General features: G+C 33.6%; 1 protein-coding gene across 1 annotated transcript in view; it reads right to left on the bottom strand.

Moving 5' to 3' along the window:
- The window catches only part of LRP1B (LDL receptor related protein 1B), a 2189733-nt gene that overhangs the window by 783938 nt on the left and 1386825 nt on the right, over nt 1-18970 (bottom strand). Inside the window, exons 22-25 of the mRNA XM_027835590.1 lie at nt 17540-17740; nt 13475-13720; nt 4787-4984; nt 2083-2287 (exon numbers count right to left, since the gene is read on the bottom strand). Coding sequence (XP_027691391.1) covers nt 2083-2287; nt 4787-4984; nt 13475-13720; nt 17540-17740 — 850 coding nt within the window. The remainder of the gene's footprint in view (nt 1-2082; nt 2288-4786; nt 4985-13474; nt 13721-17539; nt 17741-18970) is intronic.

Genomic DNA, 18970 nt, shown 5'->3' with positions numbered 1-18970 from the left:
GTATCCCAAAGAGATAAAAGAAAAAAAATTGATATGTACAAAAACATGTATAGCAGCTGTTTTTGAGGTGACAAAGAATTGGAAATTGAAGCGATGCCCATCAATCTGGGAGTGACTAAACAAGTTGTGGTATATGACTGTGATCAAATACTATTATATTTAGAATTTGGTTTGATGAAATACCATTTTATTGTATTGGAATGACAATCAGGATGGTTTCAGAAAAACCTGGGAAGACTTAGATGAGCTGATGTAATGTGAAGCAGGTAGAACTAGGAGAATATTGTACATAGCAATAGCAATATTCTAACAATGATCGACTGTAAAAAGATTTAGCTACTCTAATCAAGAAATAATCTAAGACAATTCCAAAGAACCCATGACAAAAAGATGTTATCCACCTCCAGAGAGAGAACTCATGTACTCTGAAGGCAGACTGAAAAAATATTTTCACTTTCTTTAATTGTCTTGCTTTGTTTTGTTTTTGCAACAGGGACAATTTGGAAATACATTTTTCATGATTTCACATGTAAAACTGATATTATATTTCTTGCTTCCTCAATGGGTTGGGGAGCTGTAGGAGGGAGGGAGAGAATTTAGAATTCAATTTTTTTAATGAATGTTAAAAGTTAATAAATAATGACTTTAAAAAGCAATATAAAAAAAAAGGTTGGAATCTAATACTTTGGCTTGAATGGGCACATAAGAACATCAGCTAATCACCAGCTTGAGAAACTTTGTACTAAGCAACCTTCTGACATTGAGAGAAGACAGCTCCAGATGATAGTGTAGCAGGTCCTGTTTCTTCTGAACTATTCTTCAATGGAGTGTGAGGTGTGTCTTGCCAACTGATGTTCTCTATACTACCTTGTGCCTGAAGGCAGAGAGGAGAACATATGTCTTGTAGTTCATTCATCCCAACCAGAGAGGGAAGATTAGAGTGGAAAAAAGGAAACAGGCTAGAGAAAATGGTCTCATTTTACTCACTATCTGTCTCATTTTATTTTCTTTAGCTTTTGCCTGCTTTATCTGAGTTTTCATTTCCTCTAACCAAATACAATCAATCCTACAAACCTTGAAAAACACAGACACACACACACACACACACACAAACATGAGAAGCCAGAGATAGATGCCCTCCTCCAAAAAAAGAGCAGAGAGAATGAGAGAAAACTGAAAAAGAAATGTTTTCTTTGGCCTATCTCTCTTGCCTTCCTTCCATTAAAAAAAAATCTTGCTTTCCTTGTGGTGACTTAGGACTTAAAAGGACTTAAAAACATTCTCCTGGGTGGACTGTTTCCTGGAAAAATGAATAGCAAGGGTTAACCTTCTAACTCTCTGCAGTAAAATTTGCCTCCCCAAATCTAGGGAAACATTTTTTTTCTTTGCTTCTAGAAAGTCCCAGTTGTCAAAGTCTATTGACTTTGACTATTTCACTTGACTATTTCAATTTTAATTCTAAAATTTTCTTTCAAAGCACATCTAGAAACTATAAAGGACTAGTTATTTAATATCTGTGTCTATTTAACACAAAGGCTGGTCCTGTTGTTTTTAACCATTAGAAAACAATTACAGTCCCTCTCTGGCAGGGCAGATTGAAGTTCATTATATATTCCTGTCAGAAAGAGTCGATGCAGCTTCCAAAATGACTAATATCCAAAACCAGACTAAATAAATGTTACCTTCCACTTAAAGAACCAAACCAAAGAACCCTGGAAAACCACAATCATGTATGTACTGGATATTTTAAATCATTTAACTCCATCAACTCCTAATTTACACAGAATGACTTCAAAAGAATTACTTTAAGGTAGAGTTTCTCTAAGTGAAATGCCTTAATTCATTCAATCAGAGATTTAGAAGCAGAGAGCTAAGAGATTATTTGGCACAATCCTCTTGTTCTGCAGAAGAGAAAGTTTGAGACCAATTGAGATGAAGTGACTTTTTTTATGATCACAAAGATAGTACATAGATCTAAGAGTCAGGGCTAAGACCTCTGTTGATAAATCCAGGTCCCTTTCCACTATGAAATGTTGCCATAATTGAAAAAAAATACATGATGAAGTAAAGTTTTTTTTTTACCCATATCTTGGATCCAAAGCAATAGCTCTTGGATGCTCCATAGCACCTGCTATCAGTGTTGTTCTCAGAGTGCCATCTAATTTAGCAACTTCAATTTGGTCCAAATTGCTATCTATCCAATAGATGTTTCCTGCAATCCAGTCTACTGTCAGACCTTCTGGGGTAGCCAGGCCATGTTCTACCACCACTTCAATTGATCCTACACCTACAAAAAAAAAAAAGGAAAAGAAAAAAAAAAGCAATTTTTACTTATGACCCGAACCAAGAAAAGGAAAAAGTCTTATTGAACTATGGTCAGTTGTGTAGGACAAACACCTCCCTATTTTACTGAGAAAAGATGAGGCAACTTGTAACCCAAATGACAGTTATAGTTGCTGCAGTATCTAAAAAACACTTCTGTCAAATGGTGATATACATGTATTGGATTTTCTTTTCTGACAAAATAACGTACCCTGATTTTAAGCAGTTAAGGAAAGATAGTGGGTTAACCAAGCCTCTGTTTTCCACCTTCTTGTATCTTGGTATGGAATACTTTTTTTTTTTTAAAGTACTCATTAGTGGAGACATTAAAAGAGAACAGTGTTTCTTTCCAGGGTGCTAACATCTGTGTGTGTGTGTGTGTGTGTGTGTGTGTGTGTGTGTGTGTGTGTGTGTTGGGGGCAGTGGGAGAGAATGGGACAGTAGCATTCTTGGTCTCGACCTCTATCCTCTGGTCTATCATTCATCCTCAACTAGACTGCCTTCAATGCATAGTGAAACTGCTCCTTTTCTTTTTTTCCTTCCTTAAGATGCTACTTCCAGTGCTCCATAATCATGGGAATCCTTTCCCAGGGCCCACTTCCCTACACAGCTACATTACTCAGCTAACTTCTATGTGTTGAGAAGTTGGAGACCATTGACTTTTATTTGACTATATGGAAATGTGCCAGATTCTCTGGGAAACGGGCCATCCTCCTCTCTGGCATGACTATACTTAGAGAAGATTGTTCCCTGCAACCTTTGACACTATCTGAACTTGTTCTGGACATTAAAATTACAAATTATAACTCCGTATGTAAGATATTAACCTTTATCATAGTAAGGCCAGGGAAATGAAAAAAAAACATATATCAATCACTTGAACTTTTAAAGACTGGAGTATTATTGAAACTATGAGCTAAACTTTGCTTTTGTTATCTGAGATGATAAAATGTTGACTATACAGATGTAAAACTTATGAATCTAAGTTTCTTATATACCGTACTTTCTTGTAGGTTTAATTACAGAACTGACATTAAAAAAAATTTCTAGAGCCTAAGATGATATTCTAACAGACATGTCAAATTAGACTTAGTTTGACTTAAGAAATGATTTCATGTAAATATTCCATGGATAGCATAAATTCTTGGAGTAGAAAAACACTGGGTTATATATCAGCTGAAAGTTCTAAAAAAGATGGTATTTCTAATGTTTCCCTTTAAAAATCTTTAAATTTGTTATCTGTACTTATTCTAGTGGAATGGTCTATTAAAATTACACAGAGGTTAATTGATATATTGAGGGTGATAAAGGGGTATCATTTACTGTTAATGATGTTTTCTGACAAAATCACATTTGATTATATTACTAAGTATTTGGGGGAAGTTTGATGACTGACCCTATAACATCTTCCACTGTATCACTTTGAATTATTTTCTCCTGGTGCCAAATAACCAGAATACAATTATGCTGAAGAGTAAAGTTGTGACATGGTTACTTTTCATAAATTACAGAAGTGATTTTCAAAGTAATTAACAACTTGAGAGTTAAAAAGAAAAAGAAAGTTAAAAAGAAAAAAAAAACAACTTGAAATGTACTTAGGTGGTTATCCAAATCTAATGAAAGGAAATAATTTTAATTTGGGCAGAAATATTTTATACTTACCATTTAGGACCTTTCCATGAATGAATTATGCAAAAACAGAAGGAAGAAAATGCAAGAGAGTGGAATGTTCTTCACACTAGCACTTTTATTGATTTGTTTTCAATTATGCTGCTATTTGACTAAATTTATAATTGGTAGAAAACCATAAAGCAAATTATAGTAACTTGAAAAACAATCCAGCCATTGTCATATGGAAGACAATATATTTTTTGTATATATGTGTGTGTATATATGTATGCGAGTATGTGTGTATACATATATATTAATATGCTTCTGCCTTTCTTAAATAGATAAACCCATTGCATAAAATAATATAATAGCTAACATTTACATACCACTTCAACTTTGAAAGCACTCTATAGTTATGATCTCATTTGATCTTCACAGTAGACCTGTGAGGTAGGTACGATTATTATCCCCATTCCTGATCCACATAAAACCCTGGACCGTGTGTCTACCCCATATACCTGTGGTTTTTCATTTTAAAGTGCTTTCCTTCATTTCTCTTTTCTAGGAAACTAAGGTGGAGAGAGATCATGACTTGTGTAGGATGCCCCAGCTGAAGCAGGACTTGAACTCAGGCTATTCTAACTCCATGTCTAGTGCTCCAACTGGTATGACACCTACTTCCCCCAAAATAGTATAAAAAACAAATGATCAATCCTGGGAATGGAAACCAAAATCACTGCCAGTAGCTCTTGTGCAATTTATGTGAGGGACCAACACTATATTAGAAATTTTCTCTTGATGGTATCATTTTGGTACAATAAAATTACCCAAAAAGTAAAACAAAAGTACATACCTCCGCTTTCTGAAAGTTTGCCTCTGTAAATTCTGTCTTCCACAACATCTGTCCAATAAAGCAAGCTCTGATTGAAGTGAAAATCAAGGGCTATTGTGTTTCTTAATCCAGGAACAAGCAGACTGTAGTCTCTCTTGTGAAGATCAATCCTTCTGATTTCATGTCGTATAGAAAAAATGATGAATGCTTCAAAGGGATCTGAAATTAAATGTATTTTAATAGATATGCTTTAAAAATATTAAGATATTCTAGTACATGGAAAGGAATGTTTTTAGGAAGAAATATGCCTTTTAAAATATATATGTAACTTATTCTACCATTTCTTTTCATGAAAGGAGATATTTCTTTTAATCCACAATTTAAGACGAACTTGAAAAGCTTAGGTTTCAGAGTATCTACTAACAAGATAAAAAAGAAACTTAGTCTCTTGAATGCATATGCTTTTTTATGTTCGAAAAACAAAAGCTGTGCAATTCAACAGGTTTCTGTTTTTGCTTTGCTGCCAAAAAATCTATAGCCAAAGTTATTGTCCAAGTGGTACAACCTCAGGGGCCTGCAAGGCCCCTTCTCTTTCATAAAGTTTTCTTCAGATACAATTTTGGTTTAATTTAATTTAAAACTTAATTTAAAACATTTTATCTACTTTTAAAAAATCTACAATATGGCTAAATAAATTAAGTGGGAGGAGGATATATCATGCATGGATATATATATATATATGCTTTATATTTGTGCATATATGTATGAACATATGCATATAGAATGATGTGCATCAAGAAAACTAGTTGAAAGTAAAAGTTTTGAGTGCATGCACATGAGTAATTCCTAAATTCTTCATTATTTAGGTTTAGCTTAGGGTTTGGGGGGAAGGATTCAATTTCTGTGATTTTATTGGTGTGGGAAATTCACTATGTGCCTACACAGAGAGGAAAGTCACCTATAATTTATAATCTTAGAGCCTTGACCAACATATTTTGAAGTTATGCAAATGGTCCATAATTACTTAATGTACTTGTCAGAAGAAGGACTTGAAGTATGCTATTCCAGTTCCAAGGCTCATCTCTCTTTGTACTACAGAATACTTCCTCTAAGGTTTAACATTTATGACTGATTATATATGACAGACCATGGTCTATTTGTGTTAACCTTGTGGGAGCTCCTGCAGTTCTCTTGCTGTCCTAATTTTTTTTTCTTTTACAAATCCAGGTAAACATTTTTAGTTTTAAATTCCTTTGTGAGGTACAACAATTAAACAGGCATTTGTTGAATATCTAGATACTGTGGGAAGTATAGCCAAAGGATAAGGCACAGTGTCTCCCCTCAAGGAGTTTACTAGTGTGTTAATAAATTGTAATGTTCAAAGAAATCCTAGAGAAAATAGAAAGAAAATAAAGGGAAAGCCTGTAGGATTGAAATATCATAAAAACTAAAAATAGAAGCTTCATTGGGTGATAAAACTTCTCATGGGCTAGTTAAATATTTTAAGTCCCCAGGGAAAAACTAAAATCTAACCAGTTCTGGCAATCCACTACATTCTGCCTTAAAGTTTCAGAATAGAAAATCCTTATCACTGGAATAAGCAGTTACCTCTACAGAATGATTATTGTACATACTCAACATTGTCAAAAACTGATCTGAGGCAGCATGGGGCTCCCATCATAAACTGAGATTTTTGCCTGTGTCTTTGTTGATATCATTAAGATTAGAAAAGATGAATGTTTGGCCAGTTCATTTTAATGCTATGAAGCTATATATACATACCTACACACACAAACATACACACACACGTGCATACATGCACACCCATGTGTATGTAGATGCATACAATATACATATATGCACTTTAACACATGTGTGCATACATGTATGCATGTGTATGTAGATGTAGATACGTACATATATACACTTTAATACACACACACTTTCAAAATGGGGGAGCTACATCATTTCCCTATTGAGGAACACCATCTTTCCCACAAGTTTTATAGTAAACAGTACTGTCAGGAGCTATTTAATGAAACTTTACAATGAAGATGATTTCTTTGTTGTGATTGATGTATTAAGGAGAGTAAAATCACATTTTTCTCCCTAACTTTGGGGAGGCTCAAAATGCTTCAAATTTGTATCCATAACAGTGTCTGGGAGATAGGTAGTTGCTAAAATTTTTCATCTTCTAAGAGAAAATTCAGTCTGAGGGGGTCCAAGTCTTTTCTAAAAGCAAATACTTAAGTCAGGAAGCAAAACTCCATTGGCCTTGAGCAAAGATCAATCAGGGTGGTAGCGTTGCCAACTGTGAGGGATGGTGGTACTGATTGGAACTTAATACATATCTATTGATTTTGATTTTATGATGCATGATAAACCAACTTTTCAATGGTTAAGGTTCATATAAATTCACAAATTCTTTAATTTTGCATCAAGGTAGCCATTCTAAGTCTCTTCTTGTTTTAAGATTCTATGATCTGATTAAATGATTATTTTTACTTTAAGAGGGGGAAAGTATATTAAGATTAATGAACATATAAAAGGTTAGAAGAAAAACATAAAGATCAAGTATCTGAATTCTTTATTCTCTAAATTCCTCCTTTTACAAAAAGAAATCTTATACACATAATACACTTAACCAGAAATGCTTCAATTTAATAATCATATATTAACCTCCCATCACATACAACATACTGTGGTAGGCTCTAGGTATGTTCCAAAACCAAAGCAATTCCTGTCCTCAAGGAGATTAAAATCTATTGCTTACTTGATTAAAGAACCAATGAATATTGACAGTGAGTCAGCTTTTGTACATAGATAGACAACCTGAGACTCAAAGAGATCTAGATTCAAGTCCTATCTCTTACATATATCATCTGGATGACCCTGGGACCCTAGGTGTGATATTAAACACTCAATGTCCTCTGATGTATCTCTAATAGAAAGATATATAATTGTGTGTGTGTGTGTGTGTGTGTGTGTGTGTGTGTGTGAAGTATCCCTTTTGTGATCTGGTCAAACCTATGTGCCTCTTCTCAGAATAATGCTTTTAAATGCATAAAATAAAACATAGAATTACAGAGAAATCATTTATATTGAAATAAAGATGCAATTTTTTTCCTATCCAAATTCCAGGATCTTCTGAAGTCTATTCACAGACTTTCCGGTCCACTCTGTGGATATTAGTTAAGAAGTCCTGCTAGAGTTTGAAGAACAGTTGTTTATATACATTGGTACAGGGAGTTTCCAAAACCTATGAAATTGCAAGTCCTATCACACATAAAAGTATATGCACTTCCAGACATAGACATAGATTTAGAGATAGAAAGAATTTTAAGACCAAGGAGTCCAACCTTCTAATTTTACAGGTGAGGCAACTGAGGCAGAGACAAATTAAGTGACTTGTGTAATTGTACCATATTTGTTTTTGTTAATTATTTTTGGTCTTAAGGGAAGGTTTCATCTGGAAGAGAAGGATGTTTAACATCATTGGCATGTAATCACAAAAGGAATCAATAAAATGTACTTAAATGTGTATAGAAAAACAGGAGAAAGGGCTAGAGTGGGAGAATAACAATTTACTGGTTTGTTTTAATTTTAATAGAACTGTATTTATTTTTCTTGGGGGACAATAGTTGAACTCAATCTGGCATGAATGTCAGTGACATTCTGAACTAGACATCAATTTGTACTTCTAGTAGTTTTCCAGTGTATCTACTTCTCATCAATCATTGAACTTTAACACCCCAAACCATCACAATATTCACAATTACCTTTTTAAAATAGAAGTGACTTGAGAATTATCTGCTTCAGAATATTCTATCCAATATTATATGTACAAATCCCAAAAGGCCATAATTTGCATTTTTTCAGTGAGGAGATTTGTGTTTGAAAATGTAGCATATCCATCAATTGACTGTTTTGTGACTCTATATGGAAGACCTAGTAGTCATGTCCTCGATCTATTATTAGCCTTCCTAGATATTTTCTATTGTTAGTATATATGTTTTATTAATGACTTTTATGAACCAGAATATGAGATATCTTGTTTGGGCAAAGATTCCTCCTAACTTCCTCCAGGGCACCTTGGCAATGTATCTGAATAGCTATTTCTATACAAAGTGCCACTAGTTTATTATTATTATTCTTATTTAATACAAATAATATATTATACTTTTGTTACTCTGTGCTTTCACCAATTTTGTTATTCCATGTTTTTCATAATACATATTAAGATATTTCTAACTTATCTTCTGTTTGAGTATTTAAGTGCTAAGTAGGCCAACTCTACTCTAGCTTCATACATCATTTACTTTCTCTATCCCCTCAGACCTATGAAAAAAGGAAATGTTAGAAAGCATCATGAATTTTTGAAAAAAGCTTTATATTGGAAATTAGGAGATGTAGGCTCGAGATCTGGCTTTCTTCTTTAAAACATTATTTTGTATTTGTTTATTTGCTGATGCTTACATTTTGGGACCCTCACTCTCAAGTAGAATATAAATCCCTTAAAGATAGGTTTGTTTTATTTTTCTCTTTCTTCATATGTCTAGCACTTACACAATACTTTGGACATAGTGGGTATTTCATGTTTGTTAAATTAACACATGGCTACATTTACAGCTAGATGAATCCATGAGTAGAGTACTAGGCCTGGAGTCAGGAAGACCTGAGTTCAAATCTGCCTTTAGACACTTGCTAGCTATGTGACCTCGGGTAATTCACTGAACCTGTTTGCATTAATCCATTGGAGGAGGAAAAAATGTCAAACCACTCTAGTAACTTTGCCAAGAAAACTCCATGGTCAGTATTGATTTATTATGCTCCTCAGGGTCATGAAGAGTTGGACATGACTGAACTATACTGACCAACAATAAAAACAACTGGCTACAATTCATTTAAACTCTCTAGGCCTCAGTTTCCCCATGTATAAAATGAAAGATGTCAGACCAAGTAATCTCTAAGATCCTTGCAAGATGTAAAATTCTATGATTTGTTTATTACCAAATAAGGGCCATGTTGAGCAAAAAAGTAATGGATAAGATGACCTATTTAGATGTCTATCAAACCTTTGCATTCTGTGGGGTTTGATGACTGCCTCAGTATTTCCCAAAGATGATTCTTGTGGTTATCACTTTTTAAAATTTCTTCCTGAATTCTGTTATGGCAGTGCTGTGTTACACTATACTTATTCTATTAATCTCTGTTAGGAATCAGAACAGTTGAATGTTAAGAAAAAGTAGGAAACTGTGAGGAAAAGAGAGCATAAAGAAAAGGAAGTGAGGGAAAGAAGTTATGCGGAGGAGAAGTGCAAATAAGAGCATCTTGGGGAAATAGAAATCACAAGTGGTCTGACTGAAGCAAAACTAAAGAAAACAACAAGTTCAATAGAGAACCAGGAAAATATGTATTATTATGTAAACAAGTCCTATATAAAGAGATTCATGGTTTCATGCACAGTCTTCTTCTATTCTATATTGTGTATATAAATTCTCATGTAGTGCGGTATTTACTTTTTAAAAATTAAAGAAATGAAGAAAAAGATATTGTGGTAGAAGTTAAGGAAGGAGTTTTAAGAAGGAAGTGATCAATAGCATAAAAGAATGTAGTCAGGAGGTGGAAAAGAATGGCATCAAAGGAAAAACTGCTTGATTTGTCTAGGAAATCACGAATGACATTAGAGACAGTAGTTTCAATGAAAGGTAATGGAGAATCATAGAAAGAGCACTGGACTTGGAGTCACGAGAGATGTAGGTTTGAATCCTAATTCCAAGATTTGATTTCTGTGTTACCCTGAGCATATTACTTAACTTCTCTAAGACTGAATTTCCTCATCTGTAAAATGAGGATAATAATATATGGATGGCCTAAATAATTCAGCTATTGTGCAAACAATTCATGAACTTTAAGTAGCAATATAAATGTGTTCTTTATTAATTTGAATGATGGGTCAGAAACTAGCCTAAGGGGACTTTAAAAAGGGAAGAGGTGAAAGTGAAAATGGCTGCAATAAATGGAGAAAAAAGTAGAAAGAAAAATGAAATAAATAGGGAAGAGAAAAGGGGGAAAATGAAAAAGTGGCTGTTTGACTTAGAGCTTAAAAAATGAGTATTTGTTTCTTTAAAAAAAAAAAGCCAACAGTGACCAGTAGAAGTAAAATAAATACAGAGATCACACCTTTCAGTGAGAGCTGAAAATTTTGGAAAATATGCTGAAGGACATGAATAAAAGACTAAAAAGAGTAAAACCTGTCTAAGATTGGAAAGTTGTGTTGAACTCCCTTCTCTATTTTTGTTTAATTTATATATGGTTCTCTAGTATATATTGGAAATAAAGCACACAATTGCAATAAAATTTTCTTAAAATCAAAAATAAATTTAAAAATGAAAATGAGCAAGAGAAGCAAAAGTTTACGAATTCAATAGGCTCTGTCTCTAAGTACATACATATGATATAATACAGATATTTATTTTTAATAATTTTAAAGATTTTTTCTTTGGCAGAAAAAAATTGCAGGGAATGACTACAGATAAAATATACTTTTTTATAGGACACACATTCTAATATATATTGGTTTTCATTTAATCTAAGTGCCCCCAACCAACTATCTAATTTTGTAAGAGGCACAACAGTGGCTCATCTACACGAACAGAGGCATCTTCTTCACTCAGAGCTCACTAGAGCAGGTCACCCCCCCCAACTCTCAAAAGAGAGTATGGTGGGAAGTGGGTGAATTAAACCAATAATCACATTGCCTAGTTATAACAAAAAATGTTATCTAGTTATTACAAAAGAACATAATAACATTCATTATTCACTTTTTTCCTTTATTGTGTAAGGTTAAATTTCACTTTTAACAATGACAACAAAACCCCTCTTACTTCTGATGTCTAACATTGTTGGTTAGTCAGCTAAGTCTCTTCAAGCCACTCAGGGACAAAGGAATCTGTTTTATGATTCAGCTGACTTTCTGTACTCATAAGGAGAGACTTTTTTTTTGTCCTTTTTGTGTTTTAGTTACTTTAAAGATTTTATTTTTTGATAACATCATTAAACTAGTGAAAAGTTTGGTTGTATGAAGTGTGCTCACTGAAATTCAGAAGGGGATATGTGGACTATATAGTTATTGTTAGCATCATGTTTATTGGGAAATGAATTTAAGATATTGCCTAGCCCTTTAAAGATGCTGCTCTGTAAATAAAACCCAAACCACATATGAAATATTGCTGCTTTGAAACACGAAAATGATATATTACTGCCTGTTATATTCAGAACTAGGAACAGGAGAGGTGAATCCTTTAAAGGAATTTTCTCAACAATTAGTCACTTATTTTCAAATGTTGAATAATTTCAATAATAAGTTTAAGTTGTTTTTAATTCCCATAGAGTATGAAATGACTCTGAAGAAGTTCAATCATTTTGGCATCTCTGTCCAAAAATCAGATATGTAGCTGAATTCTGGCTGGGGATAGGGACAAAAATTGTATCTGAGGTCAAAATTTAGTCTACAGAAATTTGGCTGTGAACATGTATATGAGTGAAATGTATAATATCAGCAAGACAAATTGCTGATATATTTTATTGTTTCAGTCTCTTACATCAGTAGTCTACAAAATGGTCTTATGAGAGAAAAGGGGATATAAATATCTGCCAAGTTTATGCCTCCAAAATTTCAAGCTTCGTGACTAGAATAAAAAGCAAAAGTAACTTTTGTTTTAAAATATTAATAAATATAATTTGATGTGTGATATTTAAGTAATTGCTTATATACCATTTGTTCAAACTGTCTGCCACTATGGGGACAATGCACAAAAAAAGGTCCTTGCACCCAATTAATTTACACTTGTATTCTGGAGACAAGGCATGAAATATGATTTATATGAGGTAAGAAATTATTAAGTACCAAAATGCATAATACATCTAATAAATACTTCTCGTGTTGAGAGAAGAAGGAAATATAAGTTGAAATAGTTATGGAAGATTTTCATGAGAAAGGAAAGACAAACTGGGCCTTGTAGGATGCGAAAAATTGGAATATGTTCTAGACAGAAAGAAGAGCATGAACAAAAGACTTTGAATTTGGAATAAATTTGATAAAATATATGAGATTTTCAGGAGCTCACTCTTCCTGGAGTGTTTGTGCTGCATTAGAGAAGAGATTAAGTTTGGACAGAAAGAGAAAGCACAGATTATGGGTGGCCAGGACTGTCAGGTTGTGAAACTAGACTTCATTTTTCAGACAATGAAAGACTTTTCATGAAGTGTACGATATACCAAAAGTGAAATTTACTCTTTGTGGAGTGAAATGGATTGAAATAGGGAGAGAATGGTGTTAATGATTTTGGAATTTGATTCTGGAGGGAAGATTAAAGCCTGTCAGTCAACAGTTAACATGTATTTATGAAGTGCCAATTATATGCTAGGTAGGCCTTGTGCTAAAGTACTAGGGATAAAAGACAAATTATATTATTTATCTCAAATTTCTAGTGATATTTATTTTTGCTATGCTAACTGTGGTTATGATAAAATTTGGGATTATGAGACCATACATTTAAAACTGCAAGGGACCTTGGAGGCCACTGAGTCCACCCCTACCCTCATTTTTTACAGATGAAGAAACTGAGTGTGGCAGAAATTAAATGACTTGCCAGGTTTACCTCTTAAATAAAATAAAATAAAATAAAAATGCACAAATCTACTTACCAATACTAGTACAACTTTCACCATCCATATTTAGTTTCCAGCCTTCATAACATGAGCACTTGACTGAATGCTTGTGTTGCTCACATACTTGACTACACTTAAGGTGTTTGCTACAATAATCCACAATTTCACATGTTTTATTATCAGGGTTGAGTTGTAATCCCGATGGGCATGAACACACAATTCCTCTCCCAGGAACAACAGAACAGTGGTTGCTACAGCCTCCATTGTTCAGAGAACATTCATCTTCAAGACAGCAGAAACAAAATTAATAAGAGTGGTAATCAATCTCCATCTGGTAATCATTACCCATTAAGCCCAGTTCAATGATAAATAATTTGTAACCTGAGATAGAATAAAGTTATATAGGGAACAAGCCTATTGGCTTATGGTGTTGAGTATGTCAGGGGAAATTTGAGGAGAAAATCTGAGTTCCCCTAAGAATGAACCAATAAAAAGGTTTTCCTCTTTATGGCTTTGGAAGGTGGATTGTTAAAGCCTGCAGAAGTAAAGTAAGCTCATCATTTTCCCAGTTGTGGTTGTGAGGGAAAAAATTTTGAGCAGAACCTCTCTGTTGTATAACCTCAACATTATAGGGATTAAAATGGACCTAAATTGCAGCCTCTACTAGCTGGCTTCCTGAAGAGTCAGTATATGATACAGTAAATGAGGCTGTCCCTCACTGGTTGTAGAGATCCTGATCTACTAGTTTAATGCATTGCACACAATGGGCATTCAGTAGTTGTGAATAAACATGGTTTTTGAAAATAATTGCTTCTTTGTTTTGTACGATTTGAACAACTAATGATATTGTTACTGTGGTCTGTATGACGGATTGTATAGGAACCTGCCTTGAACACATTCTAAAACAATTCACTCATTAGGTATATTCCAAGATACTATTCCTATACTACAGAAAAGTCCTCATCATCCATAGCAACCATCTGCTATTAGACACTTAAACTGCAATATGACCAAACCATTGTTTAGGTCTTAAAGACTTTCTCTCTCTCTCTCTCTCTCTCTCTCTCTCTCTCTCTCTCTCTTTCTCTCTCTTTCTCTCTCTCTCTTTCTCTCTCTTTCTCTCTCCTCCCTCTTCCTCATTTATTTCTTCCTTTTTCTACTTTTTTGGAGTTGCTCAGGATTTCTTACACAATTTTAATTTTTGTCTATCGAGAGATACAGCAATGTTATTTTACTACTGGATTAAGGGTTACAACTAATTAGAATATCCCACATTTGTCCGTTCAGTTTTCTCCATTTTTCAAAGTCAAGCTATAAATACAAGGTATTTTTACAAAATTTTCTACATTTCCTACTATTTGAGTGAATTTTTCCTTTTGTTATCTTCTCCCTTTAAAAGGAAGCAATAGTAATAAGTAAAGGAAAATGATCACATTAACAATTTTCTTTAGGTATTCAATCCAAGCATGCTTTGATTTTAGAAGAAAAAATTAGGTCCATTTCTTGGTTCAACCAAGTATGTTTGCTTGCCCCTAATCATCATCATTTCAAAACAGCAGTCATTTCAAAGTATTTGCCCCATTTTAGCTCAATCGACATTCCCTTCCATGAGAATTGCTGTGAAGAAATGTCAGTCTGCCCAGCAGGCAACATAAAATTGCTACAGCGCTCTTTTAGCTCATTTCAAACATGACTGTTTCTTTCGTAGTGAATGTCACTTTTTGATATCATCTGCAGAATTAAGATATAGGTTTCAAGAGAAGAATTTTTATGCTGAAAACTCAAACTGAACAAATAAATTTAATTCCAAACATTTACATAGTGTATGTCGCATTATATTTTTCATTGCCTGACAGCTGTTACTAAACCCTACTCCTATTTTTAGGAGTACTTTTAGACAGTGTACTTGCATGTCAAACTTCTTTTGGGTTCCTCTAACTCATTTCTCTTTGCCCTCCAAATCATTTAAGTCCATACTTTCGATAAAATTATTCTTGTCTTTGTTAAAAATACTATTTGTCTTATGATTTGTGACTCCATACTGTGACATAGCTTTGTAAAGATACCTATTATCTGTCTCTATTTTTATTTTTAATACATTAGAATTTTCATCCTCAGGATGAAGAAGGAAGTGAGTGACCTATGGATATCTACAGAGAGGAGAAATCCTTTTTTTCTCAGCAGAATCTTTTGAAGAATGTCCTCAAAGTAAATTTGCTTTTGGAACAGACATAGCCATGGGTCCAGGAGGCACATGGAATATTCCCTGTTTCTCACGAGTCACACAATTTTAGAGCTGGAAGGGATAACTTAGTACCACATACTCAACAAGTATTAATCCCACCACTGCATGAAGACCTCAAATTACAGGTGGGTGATCAGTACATTATCTGGCCAGACTGGCCAATCACTGAGTACTGTGGGTAAATATAAAGATTAGAAAATTTTCCTTTAAAACAATCCTAAATTAATCTCCTCATAAGTTACCCACGTCCACTTCTCCCCCATTGTTCCTATTTCTACTCTGTGGGACCAAAAAGAACAAGTCAAAATCTTCTTCCATGTGACAGTCTTTCAAATATTTGAAAATACCTATCCTATTCCATTCAAATCTCCTATTCTGCAGGCTAACCATCAGTCCAATCATCTACTTGTCCTATTACATGAAATTCCTGCCTTCATATATGTCTATTCTTAACATTCCACAGCCTGTAGATAAAGAGGGAAAATCATGAGCATGCCGTGTTATTTATCTCCTCACTCTCTTCATTTGTTTTGTTAGTGGGTCCCTGGCTTATTTCCTAGAATTCTGTTACCCTTTAATTGACATAATTTTGGTATCTATATGACTTGCTATTTTTTTAAAATTGCAAACCTGCTATCATTGCCTTATATAAAGACTTAAAGTCACTTACTAATAGGGAAAGTTTACTCTAGAACCAGTTGTTTTAGGTAACAGACAAGAAATATGCAAAAAGAGCAGCTGACAATAATATAAATCTAGTCAAACTCTGGGCTGTTGTTTGGGGTCCTAAACTTTTTAAAACTTTTGAACCAAGGAACCGAAATAATTATGCTCATTGTTTCAAAGATCTTTTATAGAACTTTGAGCTCTGTGGAATAAAAGAGACAAGATTATATAAATTTTAAAAGAATAACAGCCTTATTGTATATCACTTAGCATTCTGTCATTGCTCAATTAATGTTATCAAAATCCATGATAACTTCAGGCTTCTATTTAGCTGTCTCTTCAACCCCAATCATACACCCTCATTATTTCCTACAGTTATATTCTCACAGCATCAAGGCTTGTCATTATGGTTATCATTCTGTAAACTCTGCTTCATTACTTTATTGTGTGTCACCTTCAGTATTATCTGTACAGCATTTTTTTAATCTCCATGGAAATTCTCTGATCTACCCACAGAGAAAGAAATGTTTCTCCCCCCTTCCATTGGAGCTATTTAGTATTAGTCAAAATTGATTACAAAGCTCAACATTCATCAATTGAAATGATCATTCAAAATAGCTACAGCAAAATAAAGGAAAAATATAAAGTAAGGCCACCATAATCCTTAAAGAGGATTACATATAATTAGGTAATATCAAGAATGATTCATTATCCAGGTTGTTTCCTTATATATCAGTGCTTATACAAGGATATGTCTTTTTTTTTTAAAAATGGTTTAAATCAGAAGATGTCAAATTTGTAATTTCCTTCATATAGATCAATGAAAACTAGATGTAAGCACCTGTTTCAGGCCATTCATTGACCACATATAATAAATTTAATTTTGGCTATTTTTTCTACTCAGAAGACACCCAAATGATTAGGAAGTCAATTCATCAGGATTCCATTTATTAGTTTCTTATTTCTTCTTTAGAAATCTCCAATAATTTTTAGAATCTCTTCTATAGAAACAAAATGTGTGAAATATGAATTGCCAGTTTCCAGTGCTAAAAGCTTCATTACAAAGAAATGATTTAGAGAAACAATTTCATATTATATTAAGCAGTGGTGGCCAAACAAAAGGCTTTGATTTCAAAGGAAAATATAATGTGCAAAAACAAAATAAAGCATAAATGAAAGCCACAAAATACCACAGAGATCGCCTTCATCAGATCCATCAGGGCAATCTTTTCTTCCATTGCAAAGCTTCTCTGGTTGTAAACAGATGGATGTGTCATTAGCACAAGGGTATTTTGGTGGTCCACACAAGAAACTTTCACAATCATCCTCATCTGATTGATCTTCACAGTCGATATCTCCATCACATACCCAGGCTTTATTAATGCATCTCCCTAAGGAAAAGAGAAAGAAATGTATATCAGGCTATAAAATGAGGCCCTATAGAAATGGATGGTTGGGGTTGCCTTCAATCATGAGCAAAGTTAGTATTTATAAGAAATTTATTAGCAGACAATCTAACAACTTGCTTTTTGAAAGCATTTTGACTGGACTTGCCATGGGATAATAAGATGTCATCCATATTAAAATGAATCATCTTGATATCTGCATTAGATCTAAAACATTTTTAATACCTCTAAGTAAAGATCCAGTGACTAATTATGAGTACAAATGAACTATTTTAGAAACTAGCTTTATGGACCCACTTCATATGTCTTCAAAGCTCCTAATCACCCTAATAGGAACTCTGGAACCACATAAGTACTACAAGTCTTAATAAGAAGAGAAACAACCCTCATGCCCATAACCCTTCCTCATGGCCAAGTACACAAAGAAATATCCTTTCCAAACACAAAAAAAAGAAAGGCTGTCTTTCTAAAAAAAAAAAGTCATGCAATTCTTCATTTTGATAACAAAATCTTAAACATTATATTGTAAGCTCCCAGAATGCTTGGAACCATCTTTGTAGCATTAGTTCTTAGCATAGTGCTTGAATCTATTAGATATTTAATGAAAATTTAATGAAATGAATTGATACATATTTTCATAATTTCTATTTACTGTTCTAAAGGAATGTTTTTCCTAGATGATTAGTTAAATCTTTTATTTGTAAAACTATGAAATGCACATGTGAACTATTTGTCTGACCCACACAATGTATGACCCCCTTCAACAATATCTCAAACAATATCTACGTCAGCCAACTTGGCTTGAGCACTTCCAATAATGGAAAACTCATTGACATGAAAAGTACTCTATTCCAATTAGGTACAGTTTTAAATGTTAGATATTTTTTCTTGATATTAAACTAAGATTTGCATCCTCTTTTCATTGGTCCTCATTCTGTCCTTTGCACCTATAGAGGATAAATGCAATCCCTCTTCTAGATGACAGATCTTCAGATATTTGAAGACCATGAACATGTTCCATAAACATACACACACATATTATATATGTACATATGTATATGATTTTTATAAATTGCTATTTTTTCTATTGAGTTAAGCATTATAAGTCCTTTTTTATGGAGGTACTTTTATTAATATCCCAAATGAAACATGGTGCCCAAGAAATTAATACATCATTCTTAGTACAGGGTAACCATGGAAGAGCACATTGGGATA

This window comes from Vombatus ursinus, unplaced genomic scaffold (genome assembly GCF_900497805.2).
Source record: "Vombatus ursinus unplaced genomic scaffold, bare-nosed wombat genome assembly UNPS02014816.1, whole genome shotgun sequence".
NCBI lineage: Eukaryota > Metazoa > Chordata > Mammalia > Diprotodontia > Vombatidae > Vombatus > Vombatus ursinus.
Note: the sequence above shows the minus strand (reverse complement) of the source record. Positions and strands in the feature narration are given on the sequence as shown.